Here is a 14,486-nt window from a genome sequence, read left to right on the forward strand (position 1 = left end):
ATGGCAATCATAGCTTATTTGATGAATACGCCAAAAATAGTTACTCAAGCAACTGGATATGGTTGCTTGAGTAACTATTTTTGGCGTATCTTATTACCTGCTGAGTGGATGTCTAACCTACATCGACGTATTTGATGAATAAATTTGAATTAAAAGATTCCACAAAATAAAAGAGAAAAAATGCTATTCTAAATGACTAAGTAATGTGTTTGAATTAGCAATCTCACAATTTTGAGAGTCTTGATGCATTGCAACCACTATCCCATGTGTCACTGGAAATATTTTGGAGACACCTTTAGAAAAGGCTGCCAATGAAAGTTGGAAAGTGACCATCTTTGCAAATCTATGAAACATGACTGGTGTTGTATAGTACTCTAAGGAATGTCAATGCTGTATATATATATATATAGATACATACATAATGTAGAAGGCACAATATATGTCACATTTCCTGCTATACAGTAGTGTATTTTCCCCTATGAAGCTTTGAGTGGATATTTGAATAATTATATGATTGCTCCAAAAATGAAAGCTCACAGGAATGATTCTATTGCTTTCAAGTCGCCTTTCTCACATCTCCATCAGGTAGATCTTGCCTTTTTTTTTCACTTTAATCTTTCCCTTTTTTGGGCACTTTGAAGTCTCAATGTATCAAGTGGAGAAACTGAACATTCTTTAAGTTTGCTCTTTTCTTACATTAGACACAAATGTAAAGCATCATTGATAGCATGGCTTGCAATGTATGTTTGCGGGTATTAAGCCTTTTCTATGTTTTTTTTTTCTGTAAATAAACGAAATGTCGACAATGATTTTGTTGCCTGACCAGTTCTTCGCACTATACCCAAGCTACATGTATGATCATACTGGATAGACTGGAATGGAGCAGACTAGGGGTGTGTACCAGTAACTGCAAAAATCATTTACTAAATACTGTAAATGCATTTAAGTTTGCAGGGATTTAATTTCGCAGTAGGGAGAAAAAGTACTTTTTGCGGTGGTTTTAATTTTGCGGTAACACCATAGGCTGCAGTCTAATACCATGATAGAAAAATGTTCGCGGTGGTTTTAAGTTCGCGGTGAAGTGGTCACCGCAAAAACCGCGAACATTAATCCACTGCAAATATTTCTGCATTTACAGTACAAAATGTACTAGGTACCTAACCTAGGTCAAACATACTGGAACATTAATGAACTGGTACAGTACCTGAATACACTTACACTCAAAAGTGTATTACTAACTACTTGTTTTATTTTCATCACAAAGATGAAAAGTTAGTGCTGCAATAAAGATTGCAGGCAACTTCGGTTCGAATGTGTAATCAGGCATGTGGAGGCTGTTGCTTTACTTCACAGCATCAAGTAAATGTTTTGTCAGTGTTAACGTTGGTTCAGAATCCTATGCGATATTTCTTTGGACGCCCTTATATGGTAACATATGGAAATATGACATTGTACATCTATCATGGGCAAAGTTGTATTATTTTCCATTTCTATATGTGAGCTGACAGAAATGATGAAAGAAATACAGTTGAACAATGCAGAACTAAAGTGCATTAGAACACTCGTATTTTCAACATCATGTTCAAATAAAAATATACAATGTACATGTACAATACACTTTTTAAATAAAACTTTATTTGTCCATTGCAACCGGAAATGAAGATAACATACATGTGAAATGATTCTACAACATTTTTAACGTTCAGAAGTCGATAGAAAATTCTATACCTCTTGCCAGCGTTCGACACACACCCTAAAGGCTGGGGTTGAAAATGTTTTGCTATTCTTTTTTTGTTGTTGTTGTTGTTGTCTATTAGTCTTTCGGGTAGACAAGGACAGTGTGGCACTGCACTCAAGTAACTTGAATTAACTACACAGCACTGACAAAAGGTAAAGGTAGCCTTTTCTTTTACCTCCCCGACCGTAGTCAGTACCCATTTTTACACCTGGGTAAAGTAAGGAAGGTCGTGTTAAGCGCCTTTCCCAAGAGCACAACATCGGGGGCACGGCTTGTATCGCACTCGGATCCCCTAGTTTTCGAGCCGCACGCTCTACCAGTTACGGCACACACAGCACCAACGTCTCGCTAGGTTAAGTCAGGTAACACGATATTTTCCCTAAGCCTAACGAAGGTACCGTATCGGTATGTTCCAGTGACTTGCTTAAGGGGTGGAGTAGTGCGTCATTACTGTTGGCACATGCGCAGTAGTGGTTTACACACGGGTTAACGGGGTTAACTATAACAATACGTCACACCTAACCTGACCACACCTGCCGACAGTGTCAACTTTCTACAGGTAAGTCACAAACTCCTAAGGAAACAACGTAGCTCTAAAATGTTCAATTGCATGGGCAACACATTTCTTCTTTTTTTATACTTGAACAATATTATAATTCCACCTTGAGTATTTTAATAGGATTCTATGTAAATTTATATGTACAATGCTCTCTTCTTCGTTCTCCAGAGTGACCCTTTTGAACACGGTGAACTGACCCCATTCGCAACCACTGCCGTGCTGTTTGTATAGTGCAGTAAAGTAGGTGCCGAATTCACAACCTTTTTAAAGCAGTGTTACAAACCTTAAGAACAGCTTTGAATAAAAAAGATATGTGATTCTTATGATTATACACGACGCAGCATTTTCAAGTTTAAGTACCATGTATTGCCTTGTTAATATCGCGTGTGACGATGCCAGGCAGATATTGTTGGACTTTAGTGTACAGTTGTTGACATTTTTTTAAAGAAAAAGTGTTTTCAAAGGCTGTTTATTAAGCTCCCTTCCCAATCTTAATATCACGTACACATGTGCTTGCCACACAGTCGATAGCATTATGTCAATATTTCAGTTGTCAGTGCTGTTGTCTAGCCAGACTTAAAAATGAATAGCTTTAAAAGTATGGTAGATTATAGTTGCTTTCTAGACAGAGTACCACTAAAAACAACCAATTAACCGTCTTCAAGTTTCAGTAGTTTGAGAAGAAGGTGTGTGCTTCACCCCAAAACTTTCGGTGACACGCTTGAGTTGTAGCTACTCTCTGAAGGTTACTGACCGAGACTTGTAATGGTCCTCTGGACTAGAATTACAGTCCTATGGATTAGAGATAAAGGCTGCATTTTCACTAGCTTTTTTGCTAGATTTACAAACAATTCGTAGATCGGTTCTTCAGGACACAATAGACTGATACAATGTATTCCTGACGTTTGGTATTAAAAGTGTGGAAAACAACATAAAAACATGGAGGGGGTGATATGCTTGACAAGAGTACTGCCCGGTTACTCAATGCCATTGTAACTCTAGCCGAGGGGGCATTGAATAGAGCTCGGCGGTTGAATGCACCTGTTAAAATTTGTGTACACACCCAGATCGTAGAGGGTCAATAGAGTTAGGGCCAACGACGACAGGCTATGATGTCTAAAAGACAACCGGTACCCAAAACCAATGCTACTGGTGATCATTTCATAAACAGTCCTTTGACAGCAAATCAATTCTATGCACGTAGAATCTGTTTTATGGTGTCTTTAAGTTTTTTTTATGCATACATATATACAGTTATAACCGACAGCTAATCGCAATAGTAACGATACCTGTTGTACCATAATGTGATTCTTTTTTCATGTTATAAATTTCAGCTCTCTGGACGTCGACGACCCTTGATGGTGCTTTTTCATATTTCATACAGAAAATGAAAAAAAGACAACGGCCATGTGATAAACACAGTGTACTTCAGAAAAATACGGGAAGATACACAAGAGCACAGATTGATGCAGATGTAAGCCAAGAAGGAAAAGTCAGCAGTGACAGAACACATCACAAGAAACAACTGTGGGAACTGTAGCTGGAAGGGAGCTAATAAGGTGATAGACAAATACTAGTATCGGACAACAGATGCACTCGTCCGATTAACTGGGCTGCATGCATCAGAAAATTTACTACAGTCGCGTTTGAGATCGCATTCCCCACAATGCAACAGCGCCCCCTTGCTGCATTGGGAAGTAGTACAACCAGTATTACCCCGAGGAAGGTGACAGACAGTCAACGAAACGTCGGCCAGGTAGAAACACTTGGTTCGTTCGAAGAACTTTGAAACCCAGCTAAATACATCATGACAAGACGGAAACTGCTACTCATTGGTGCTGGGATGTGCGTTTGCATTGTGTTGTATGGGATACTGGGTAACACTCTGACAACCATGCATATGCAATGTAAAATCATCAATGATGTACAACACCAACTCAAGTCATTATTCAACGATCAGCAGGGAGTCAACCAATCTCAACGTAGAGATAATGCCATCTTGGAGGAGATATCAGAAAAAGCTCTGCCCAATTATACAGGGATTCGTCCAAGCGATGAAAACACAGTGTCTACGTCACCGGAAGAAATGCCATGCGCTTCTGTTTTAAGAGAAGAACTGTTGTGTGACCTTAAGAAGAGCGTTCCGTTTTTCACCATCACAAGAAGACACGCGTATAAAGATGCCAGAAATGGTATATTCCCGGAGGAGAGTCTGGAGAAGTTGCTACATTTTAACTCGTGCGCTGTCGTCAGTAGCAGTCATGCGCTAATGCTTCACGAGTACGGACAGGAAATAGGTACGTTATAACATCCTCCTCCGCAGAGACATCCAACGGCGAAACCCGTCTATGATGAACCTTGCTTTCTCAACCGTCACCCTTAGTTCCTGACCGCCCTGCTTATAAATATTAATGAGCTTACCTTTATATAGGCGAGACCCCTTCTTGAAAATTAAAAGGCCTATTCTGCGATTGGCTGACAGCTGGTTTGGGGAAGACAACCACAAGAACTCAGAGTGACGGTTGAGAAAGCAGGGTACATCCAGACAGGCGGTGTCGCTGTTGGATGTCACTGCGTAGGAGGATGCGTTATGATGGATGCTTGGTATAACTTAAGACTAACAGTTGCTGTTGTTCATGTTGTTTCTTTGTGGTTTATCTCAATATCTTCGTCGATGATAGATAGATGTTCTTACGTAATATTAGGTACTCACTACACACTTAAATGAGACCCTCGCTACAAAAATTACTCATTAGGCCACAGCAAGTAAATTTTATGGATGACATCCTCTGCAGACTGCAAAAATAGTGCGATAGGGCGAAAAAAAACAAGATGGGTTTAAAAAAACAAGATGGCTACATTTTCAAAATAGGCACCATAAAGTTGTGATAAACGTTGTAACAAGAATTATAGGGACAAAACATGGTATCAGAGCCTACAAGGCATTCATTCCTGTATTCAAGACATGTACTGGTGTGGTAAAAGTGACACTAGTGTGGTATCACATCACAAACAAAGTTGGTAATCACACTCATGGCTTCCAGTCACTTTGACAACTATTCAACAAGTTGTCTACAACTACAGTCATGGGTACCTCGCAAGTGTTTTTTTTCTACAAGCACAATTATTAGGCTACAACACAACATATTTGCCTATTTTGGTACTTCTTTTGTTTATTTATTCACACAACAAAATACATAAAACAATTCAGAAAAGAGTGCATAAAAAGCAGGAAAACCGTAAACAGCTGCTTATACCTTCATTCCTTGACAAAGACTGATGCTGTGCAGTCGATAATTTGGGTGAGTCCAATTTTTGTTTTGGAACAGGTCTACCATTTCAAGAAAGAGCTTAAACTATGCCCTCCTCCTCTATACTAAACAAATGTATGGTAGCCGGTAAATAACAAAGAAGAGTAACTTACAATTTAGAAAAAATTCAAATACATCGGGGAGTTTGTTTGAGAATTTTACTAATTTGCAACTTATTGATATCATGCATATTTGATATTTTTGATTTTAGAAATAGAGGGGCTGTATGTGAGAGAAAATCAGAGGCAGTGGCTATTCGCGTGAATTTCTTTTGTTGGGTTATGAGGGTGCAGGGTTGTACTTTATTTAATTTATCGTCAATTTGACCATCCCTGCAGAAGAAAAAATTCTTGGTTTTTTTTCTGAAATCAGGCGAAAATGAGTGCGCGCGCTGATGTCATCCATGAAATTTACTTGCTGTGGCCTTACAAGCAACTTGATATATATAGTTTGTAACTTTCACGAAACTTGCCTAGTTGCTTGAGTATCTTTTGTATTGCAATATTGACTGTGTCACTGTTTGCTGCACTGTCTCTGGCACTACTACGTTCTGATATTTTTAAGACATCACAGAAGCTCGCGGTCACGTCTGCGTTCTGAATATGTACATTGTACAGTAGAAGCCAGCCAATTGCACAACGGATTACCGCACATTTCTGTTAATTGCACGGAATCCCCAAATCCCAAACCGGTGCGGTCTAGCTCAGCTGAATAATTTCGCATTGCTGCACCATCCAGGTTATTAGAGGCTTTATTAGGCTTTGGTAATGGCACGGAACATACTGGCAAATGGGGCGTGCAATTGAACGGCTTCTACTGTACAGTGTATCTTTAAAAATGAAGCGGAAATATCCAACAAATTTATTTTGCACTTCTTTCAGACAACCACGACATCGTGCTACGGTTCAACTGCGCCCCTACCGACAAGTTTGAGCATTACGTCGGCAGCCGGACGGATATCCGCATGATCAACACCCTCATCCCCCATCTGCACTGTCAGGACGAGTTCTGGAACGAAAACAGCACCATGTTCAAAGACGGAATTTTAGTCGTAGGAAACATGGACGGAATTAACTTTGGACCGCGAGGTTCTTTAGACATCAAGCAGCACATCCGCCCGTCATTTTCCAACTTGATCAAATACCGCAAGAAATTTCCCGAGAGGGTAAAGACTTTTATACAGAGGCCACGATTCGGGCAGGCAATAATGGCGGAGTTGGCTCGGTTCTGTGAGACTACGGGGATGTGTAACAAGACGAGGCTGCGCCCAAGTTCGGGCATGCTTGGTGAGGATTCTATAAGCGGGCTAAATGTTTCAACTGCGCGTGCGCAAGGTCAAAGTTGAATGTCCTTTACTTGAAAACAGATCTTGTTCAGACCATGCGCGATACCATGTCAAATGCAGTGTTTGGTTTATGTATCTGGGGCTTTCAACTTTGATACATTACCCACAATGCTTCACATTGCGCATACTCAGCTCAAACCATGAACCTGATTGTTTCCTAGGCCTTTACTTTATATAGTCCTTTCTCCTAACGTAGTACCGCTTTGCAGTGATAAAATTTTCGTCAATATTTGCACTCCAGGAAGCCCAGAAATTTTCAGAGAGAGACTTATTCTTTGTTGTTGTTTATGTAGTCTTTGTTTGCTGTTGTTTATGTAGTCTATGTAGAACACACTCCGTTGTCAGGGACTGTCTCCTTCCCACGGGTGGCCGGCCATACGTTGGACGGGCTGCTATAAGCGGAATGTAATCAGGCTATTGTTTCTAAAAGCAGCTTTTTACTCGATTATATAAACGATAGCCACGTGCACCAACATAGATGATAGTTTGTGTTACATTAACATGTGCTGTTTTGCAGGTATCGTGATGATGTTACACCTGTGTGATTGGGTACGTGTCTACGAGCTCGTTCCTTCCAACAAAGACGACACCGAACTCATGTATTACTTCGACGAAACCACGAAGTGGACCTCTCAACACGTACACTCGTACAACCAAGAAAGGGTTTACGTCAAAACTCTGTCACTGACTCCCGCTGAAGACATAAAAAATGCCGGCGTGGTGTTGTTGAAAGGATTTTCACAGACTCAGTGTGGCTGATACCGTCACTAGTGTCAAGATCTCAGACACATTCATCTTGTCTGATGACCAGCCTCTCTGGCTTATTCTTATCTACCAGTTGCTACGATATGTAATCGAACACCACAGGGTGTCTGACACACCTTCAGTCACCATGGTGACAGTCGTCTGTTTTGTTTATTTCATAGTTTCTCCTATGTATGGAAATGTCTGTCACAGTTCATTGGTTGAAGAAGAAGTCGATGAGGAAGAAAAGGCAGAAAGGAAGCAAGAAAAAATTGTCCTTCTAAGGTAAACATAAAAAAACTGCAGAAAATCGATAATAATAATTATTTCATTGTAAATTCTTGCATGAGATATTCAAAGAGTGTAAAAACACAATACCACAAGTGTCTACTCTAGTCTAAAAGCCAACTCTAGATTATGAGGTATTGGGTTTGACATCAATGAAACGAAGGCGCTTAAATTGAGGCACGTGAGAAAATGTAGGAATACATTCTATTATAAAAGAATCATTGTCCCTTCTCCTTTCTGTCTACAGCTAAGATGTGTCATGTTTTAACATCACACTAAAGTAAAAAAAAATATGATCGTGTATTACATTTAACCTGTATATCAACTACTAGAAAGCATGTTTTTGTACAAAGCAATGATGTGTATTGATTTATGTCATACCTTGGCCGCGAAAACGTGCGATACGGGTGTTCCAGACCGTGTGATAACTTTCTGTATCACACAGGTTCTATTTTACACGGGCTTCCTTTGAGTAAATCGAACTATTTCGAACGGGCCGAATAAGGCATGGTTGAAAATTCGAATACCGGATTCGTACAGCAGAATTACTGTTGCTACAATCTTTTGTTCGAGGACATTTTCTCAACTTCTGGTGCATTTCGCATCGAAAAAAGTATTTTGTCAGGTGGGTATGACATAAATAAAATACAACACGTTGTATTCCGCATCACCCTTGGTCCCAGCCCTCCCGCGGGTCGGATCACCCTCCGGCCTTTGGGCGATCCTTCCCGCGGCCGGGTTGGAACGATACGGAAGACACCGTGTTGTACTCTAGATCTATATTAACGTCTAACATGGGCTAAGTTTGCTGGGAGTTTTGTCACACTATAGCACAAGCAAGATAAGCAAAGATATCAAAAGCAAGATAAGCAAAGGCATCACACAATATGAACCATGATTAATTTACAGAGGCTTGTATTCTACGGACACTTGTATGGATTTGAATACCAGCGCACAGGAGTCCAAAAATAGCCCCACATCCCCTATTAGATACATGTGAAATTGTTGTATTGAGCAAACTATTTCAAAAAAGGGCAAAGCTCAATGACTGTCACACCTAATATATCGTCTGACATTCCTAAGCGACAAACCCTTAAAGCTATGGTTCCTTTGACGTCATTTTAACCATTCGAGACGCCCCAGCGGCTTCGCAAGACATGAGGCGAATAGAGTTAAAAATTAGCCATGAAACCTCCCATCTAAATCACTTTGAAGTTCTGACTGTTGTAGATGTTTACATGGCAGTGGTGTTAACCATGTTAAGTGGTGTATTCTTAAACAGTCATGTGAGTCTTAAGAAAATGTGCGTGTGGTTGTTGTAGCAACGGTAGTGCGAACATAAAAACCGGGATGATTCGATCGTGCCTGTACTCTGTTTCACCAGTTTAACCGACTTGTGGCACCAATACGGACACTTCGAAGATTCGTCTGACTAGGATTTTCGTTTTCTTATTCACCATAAAGTCTCTACAAGGAGAGGTTTGAGAGGTTTGGAGGAATGTAGTGTTAGCTAGGACATGCGTGTTTTAGGTTCCATTCTCATCGACACTTTGAGGTAACGTATTGCGAGGTACACTTTGGACGATGGCAGTGCTTCGAAAGATTGCGGCTGTCTTTTTCTTGCTCGTGCGTCTTAAAACGGAGGTTACTGCACAGACAGTGACAACGCAGGCTGCCGTGCAAGGTTAGTAAGAATCTCCTACAACTACAATATTAAACATATTAGAATGATTTTTTATATTAAAATATATTCTGATATTAAAAATGTTAGACTAATCTTGAAGTACGATTTTCAAGCAAGTTTTGACAGAACTAGAGTTAACCATCGAAAATGACCTGGGACAATATGTTTCGTAAAAGATAGATAGGCTTTATAACACATAAGCGCGACTATCGCAATAAAGCCCCAAGTTTGCGATAGCACCATGATCGCACTGTGTTTTTTACGGAAATTTCATACCTCTTGGCTAAATTTCTTGTATGTAAAACATTAATCTTCAATATCAGTTTCACACACAGAGCCACACAATCAAACCGCTAATGTGCCCCGATGTTGTGCCCTTGGAAAAGGCACTTTACACGATCTTCCTCACTAGCTTTACTCAGGTGAAAATGAGTACCTAGCTTAAGTTAAGGCCATCTCACGGATAGCACCTTAAATAGAGGCCCTGTGTTTGCAGATAGCCACACTCCAAGCATGTTAAAGAACGCGCCACACTTATAGAAAAGAAAAGGAGACCTTCCCAGTGTAAGTGGATCAAATTTTACAGTCCGGTCTCCAGGTTGACATCTGTTATTTCAATCCTTCCACAATTGTTGCAAAACTAACTAAAAACAATGAAAAAGGCGATGTTGAAGTTGTTAGTGAGCTACGTTATGCATATTAAGAAATAAAAACAAAAAACGCCGAAAAATACTATGTACCGTTATACGCCTAAAACTCGTTTATAAAAACTTCAATTCTGAGCTGTAATACATGAACGATCATAAACTAACTTGGCCAGGATATAGACTGTGAATGTTACAAAAAAACAAGCGCAAAAATGTCAATAAAGCGGAACCGCGAACATATTTGAAACGCGAAAAGACCTGTTCGGTCGAATGACTGAAAAAAGACTACTGGTGTTTGTCGTTTGGTTGACAGAGCCTCAATGGTAAGTGTTTGCACAGCTTGAAGTGTATACACGTGGTGCCATGGCCGCGACCATACTCTAAGTTTGTTTAAAATGACAGCCTGACTTTATTTCGGCAACCTGACATACACACTGAAAAAAACACTTCAAACAAACAACGCCCCAGTTCTTTTCACACCTATAACCCCAATGTAAGAGAGATTGTTGAAGCGTTGACAGCATTGTCAGGCCAATGACGATTGTTGTTGTCACTCATCCCATGAATCTTAACCGTACCCAGGCGAGGTGGAAGGGGTGGTTGGGTGCCTGCGTCAACTTTAATCTTGACTTTGTATAGCCTTGCAGGTGAACCTTGTACGAAATTTCACAGATTGCTCAACGAATTATATAGAAAAAGGAACAAATCTTTTTACACTTTGTGAGTTTCGTAGTATTTTCAGTCACACTTACGTTTTGTATGATATACCCAGTGTGAAATCAAAGGTTACACACATTCGCTTTAGGTCGCAGTGAGAGCGCAGTGCGATCGCCGTCTAGTGGAAAGGGGGCATAACATATCGTGGGTTACCATTTTACGAAAATGTTTTCTCTTTTGTGTTGCCATGTCTACGGGTTTCCCCTGGCCCCAGGAATAAAAAAAAACGCTCTAGGTAGGGTTTACTTCCAAACGTAGTCAATTGACTGTAGTATAGCAGCATTTGTCGCCATCACGTCGCAAGATTTCGCATGAGGATGTGGCAAAAAATGACAAGCGCACTGCTGTATCTTTAATGTTTCTCTTATTTGCAGCATTCAGAAGTTGTGTAAAGGTGAACATAAGTAGACATAATTCTTCAAATCAAGACGTCAGTTATATGATTAGTGAACAAATGCTTTTTTTTGCTTACATAATGAACTTGATACTAGCTCTTGATATTAACTTCAATACTTTGAACAATCATTGTACATGTAATTTGTTTTGAAACGATCTTAATATTTTGAACAATCTGTATATGGCTCGCAAATCGAGACCTTAGCTGCATTGACAATAAGAAACATCTATGATAGTAATTGATGATGTAAGTCTTAAAAGATAGCATCAAAGTAGGACATCTTTGAAATGTTGCTGGATACACACTCTTTTAAAACTGTGTATTACTATGTGTGTTACAGATTGTCCGAGGGGCCTTTATCAATGTGACAGTGGCCTGTGTATATCTACTAACTGGCGATGCAATGGACGTGATAACTGTGGTGATGGGAGTGACGAGAGAGATTGCAGTAAGATATGACCTATTTATTACACTTAAGTTAAAAAAGAAAAATTAACGAAAAAATTTATGAAACTCCTAATGAAACTAGACAAACCATCGAGCATGAAATGTATCTCCAACATAACTGAAATCGAGATGAAGTCAAATTTATCGAGGTAGTTTTATCTCGTATTTGTTAAATGTACCTTTTTAACATGCATTGTTGTGACCTAGCCCAAAAGTGGCAAAAGTGTGCATTAATACACCAATACTGTATGTTGATGAACGACAAAAACATAAACTTTTTTTCACAAACGTACTTGAACGATAAAACAACACAGGAGACGCAGAAGAACAATATTCGTACAATATAAATGTGCTTTTCCAACTAAAACAATGTATTCCCTGCAGCGACTACAACAGCAGGAAGTCACACCTTGTCTGTTACCACAACACTAGAGAACAACCCAACAACACAAGACACCAGCACCAGTGCTACATCATCCACACACCATCTCACAACGACAGACTCAACAACTGTTCAACCTTTAGCCACTACAGCAGAAAGTCAGACCTCATCTGTTACTATAACATTGGCGAACAACCCAACTACACAAGCCACCAGCACCGATGCTATTTCATCCACGCCCCATCTTACAACGATAGTACCAACAACTGTTCAACCTTTAGCTACAACAGCACAAGCAGGTATGGTAATCACAATTGCTCTTCATTATTTTTTTCGGGTAAACTACGTTTACAAGGGGTCAACTGTAATGTAGATAATTGCTTGCTAGTTTGACTATTGTTGCCTTGGACGCGACAACTCCCGCAACGTCATCTTCAACGCTTATGATACTTGAATGTCTACTACAATTCGTTATGACAACGCATTGAAACCAACTTTCATAATTCCACCGGGTGCAATTATACCACAACATAAGAAAAACACATGAAATCAATGTTATTTAACCCTCCCGTTTTAACTACTGTAACTCTTAAACGACTTATCATGTGACCACCAAATTTCCCGTGAAAAGGGTATTCCCAGAAAGGTATGCTACAAAAATGTAATAGCAAGACAGTGCAGATGACAGAATGATATTATTTGTTACATCTTGTGTTGCCGATAGCAACATCAATGACGTCAAACTGGTATCATAAAATGACGTAATGCATATCTAACATACGAGTTGGGCTCCATCAGCAGTTGTCTTTAGTTCGTTTCTTAGATATAAGTTGTCAGTTGAACGCTCTACACTTTTATTTTACAGATACTACGGTTTCAAGTACTCCACATCCGGATGCAACTAGGACAACGTCACCAGGTGGTAAAGCTGTGACGGATGGTGTTGGTTGTGTAGTTGGTGAATGTTTGTGGAATGAAAGTTGCTGTGAAAGAAGTGTGATATGAGACGCCTACGTTTCTTCTTGTTTCTTCTGCTCTTGAAGACACACTCGATCGTATGTACGCACATACACACAAACATGCGCACACAGAAACACACAAACACATACACACACAGTAACACACACACATACACAGTCAAACACAGTGACAAACGTCCACCAACCCACATATCACATACACACATGCACACACACACACACACACACACACACACACACACACACACACACACACACACACACACACACACACACACACACATACACCCATACACACATACATACACACACAGACAGATACACACAAACACACAGACACAGACAAAGACACACAAACACACGCACACACACACAAACACACACACACAGACACACACGCACACACAGACATACATACATACATACATACATACAAATACACACACAGACACACACACAGACAGACACAAACACACACAGTAAGTTGTAGTTGCAGGTACAGGGAGAAGATGGAGACGACAAAGAGCGGACACTTCATACCAGTCAAGACGGAAAGAACTGTACTGTGAGGTTCACTATTGACAACCATTGCGCTGCAGGTCAGTTCTTTTGTGCCTTTTAAATGTCGCTGTAAAGAGGAGAGTAGTTAGCCGATGTGCCATGCGTATTTCATGTACTATGTGATTTACTGTCAGCAGTAGACATTTAAAATCAGCAGTCGAAGGATTCAGATTACTCTCTTTTCATTGTGCTATTTGACCTGATCAGTGATTGGTCCCGAAAGTTTGACCCTTGACCCCACAGCACCAAGAGATGCCAAACTGTCAGTCCAACTGTGGCCCTCGTCTCCGACGGACCTTCCACTCTCCGCCTCCACCGCCAAAACAGAAATCTCGTCGCCGCAGAGGTCGGTCTGGGACGCCGAAGGGACCTCGAGGGTTTAGCGGTATCGCCGGGTCGGTGTACGGGGGACTGTGTTCTCTCGTGTTTCAATTACCGTGTGTGCTTTCAGGAGTGCAGAGCTACATGTACCGTCTTTGTTCTTGCTGTGCTGGATGCCTCGAATTCTGAGGACCGGCCGTATTGTTCTAACATTTGCATTTCTATCACGTATTCGTATGTATGAGCTCTTAGCGGCTCGTGGGAGGATGACCGCCTTACACCATTTTTCGTTTTACAGCTTTATCCTTTTCTCCTAGGCCGGGTCGAGTTTAGGACGTTTTTAATTCACGCTGGCGTTCTGTTCT

At 40.4% G+C, this 14,486-nt stretch overlaps 2 protein-coding genes across 2 annotated transcripts; both read left to right on the top strand.

The window, feature by feature from the left end:
* The first annotated feature begins 4,024 nt into the window (after positions 1 to 4,024).
* LOC118431152 (beta-galactoside alpha-2,6-sialyltransferase 2-like) lies at positions 4,025 to 8,320 on the top strand. The gene is made up of 3 exons (XM_035842270.1): positions 4,025 to 4,594; positions 6,490 to 6,894; positions 7,471 to 8,320. Exons 1-3 carry the CDS (start codon positions 4,105 to 4,107, stop codon positions 7,710 to 7,712), a joined length of 1,137 nt encoding a protein of 378 aa, XP_035698163.1. The 5' UTR covers positions 4,025 to 4,104; the 3' UTR covers positions 7,713 to 8,320.
* Positions 8,321 to 8,688: 368 nt separating this feature from the next.
* Positions 8,689 to 13,498, top strand: LOC118430726 (salivary glue protein Sgs-3-like). Its single transcript, XM_035841729.1, has 4 exons — positions 8,689 to 9,669; positions 11,771 to 11,878; positions 12,262 to 12,558; positions 13,125 to 13,498. The coding sequence occupies exons 1-4, from the start codon at positions 9,570 to 9,572 to the stop codon at positions 13,262 to 13,264; spliced, it is 645 nt and encodes a 214-aa protein (XP_035697622.1). The 5' UTR covers positions 8,689 to 9,569; the 3' UTR covers positions 13,265 to 13,498.
* The last annotated feature ends 988 nt before the right edge of the window (positions 13,499 to 14,486 follow it).

Source organism: Branchiostoma floridae, chromosome 14 (assembly GCF_000003815.2).
Source record: "Branchiostoma floridae strain S238N-H82 chromosome 14, Bfl_VNyyK, whole genome shotgun sequence".
NCBI classification, from domain to species: domain Eukaryota; kingdom Metazoa; phylum Chordata; class Leptocardii; order Amphioxiformes; family Branchiostomatidae; genus Branchiostoma; species Branchiostoma floridae.

What these genes read in the sequence shown, in the direction of transcription:
- LOC118431152 (XM_035842270.1), top strand. Translation starts at nt 4,105, where the DNA reads ATGACAAGACGGAAACTGCTACTCATTGGTGCTGGGATGTGCGTTTGC. An exon ending in CGAGTACGGACAGGAAATAG is followed by an intron (nt 4,595 to 6,489) that starts GTACGTTATAAC and finishes CACTTCTTTCAG; the next exon opens with ACAACCACGACATCGTGCTA. An exon ending in CCCAAGTTCGGGCATGCTTG is followed by an intron (nt 6,895 to 7,470) that starts GTGAGGATTCTA and finishes GCTGTTTTGCAG; the next exon opens with GTATCGTGATGATGTTACAC.
- LOC118430726 (XM_035841729.1), top strand. Translation starts at nt 9,570, where the DNA reads ATGGCAGTGCTTCGAAAGATTGCGGCTGTCTTTTTCTTGCTCGTGCGT. An exon ending in AACGCAGGCTGCCGTGCAAG is followed by an intron (nt 9,670 to 11,770) that starts GTTAGTAAGAAT and finishes TGTGTGTTACAG; the next exon opens with ATTGTCCGAGGGGCCTTTAT. An exon ending in GAGTGACGAGAGAGATTGCA is followed by an intron (nt 11,879 to 12,261) that starts GTAAGATATGAC and finishes TATTCCCTGCAG; the next exon opens with CGACTACAACAGCAGGAAGT.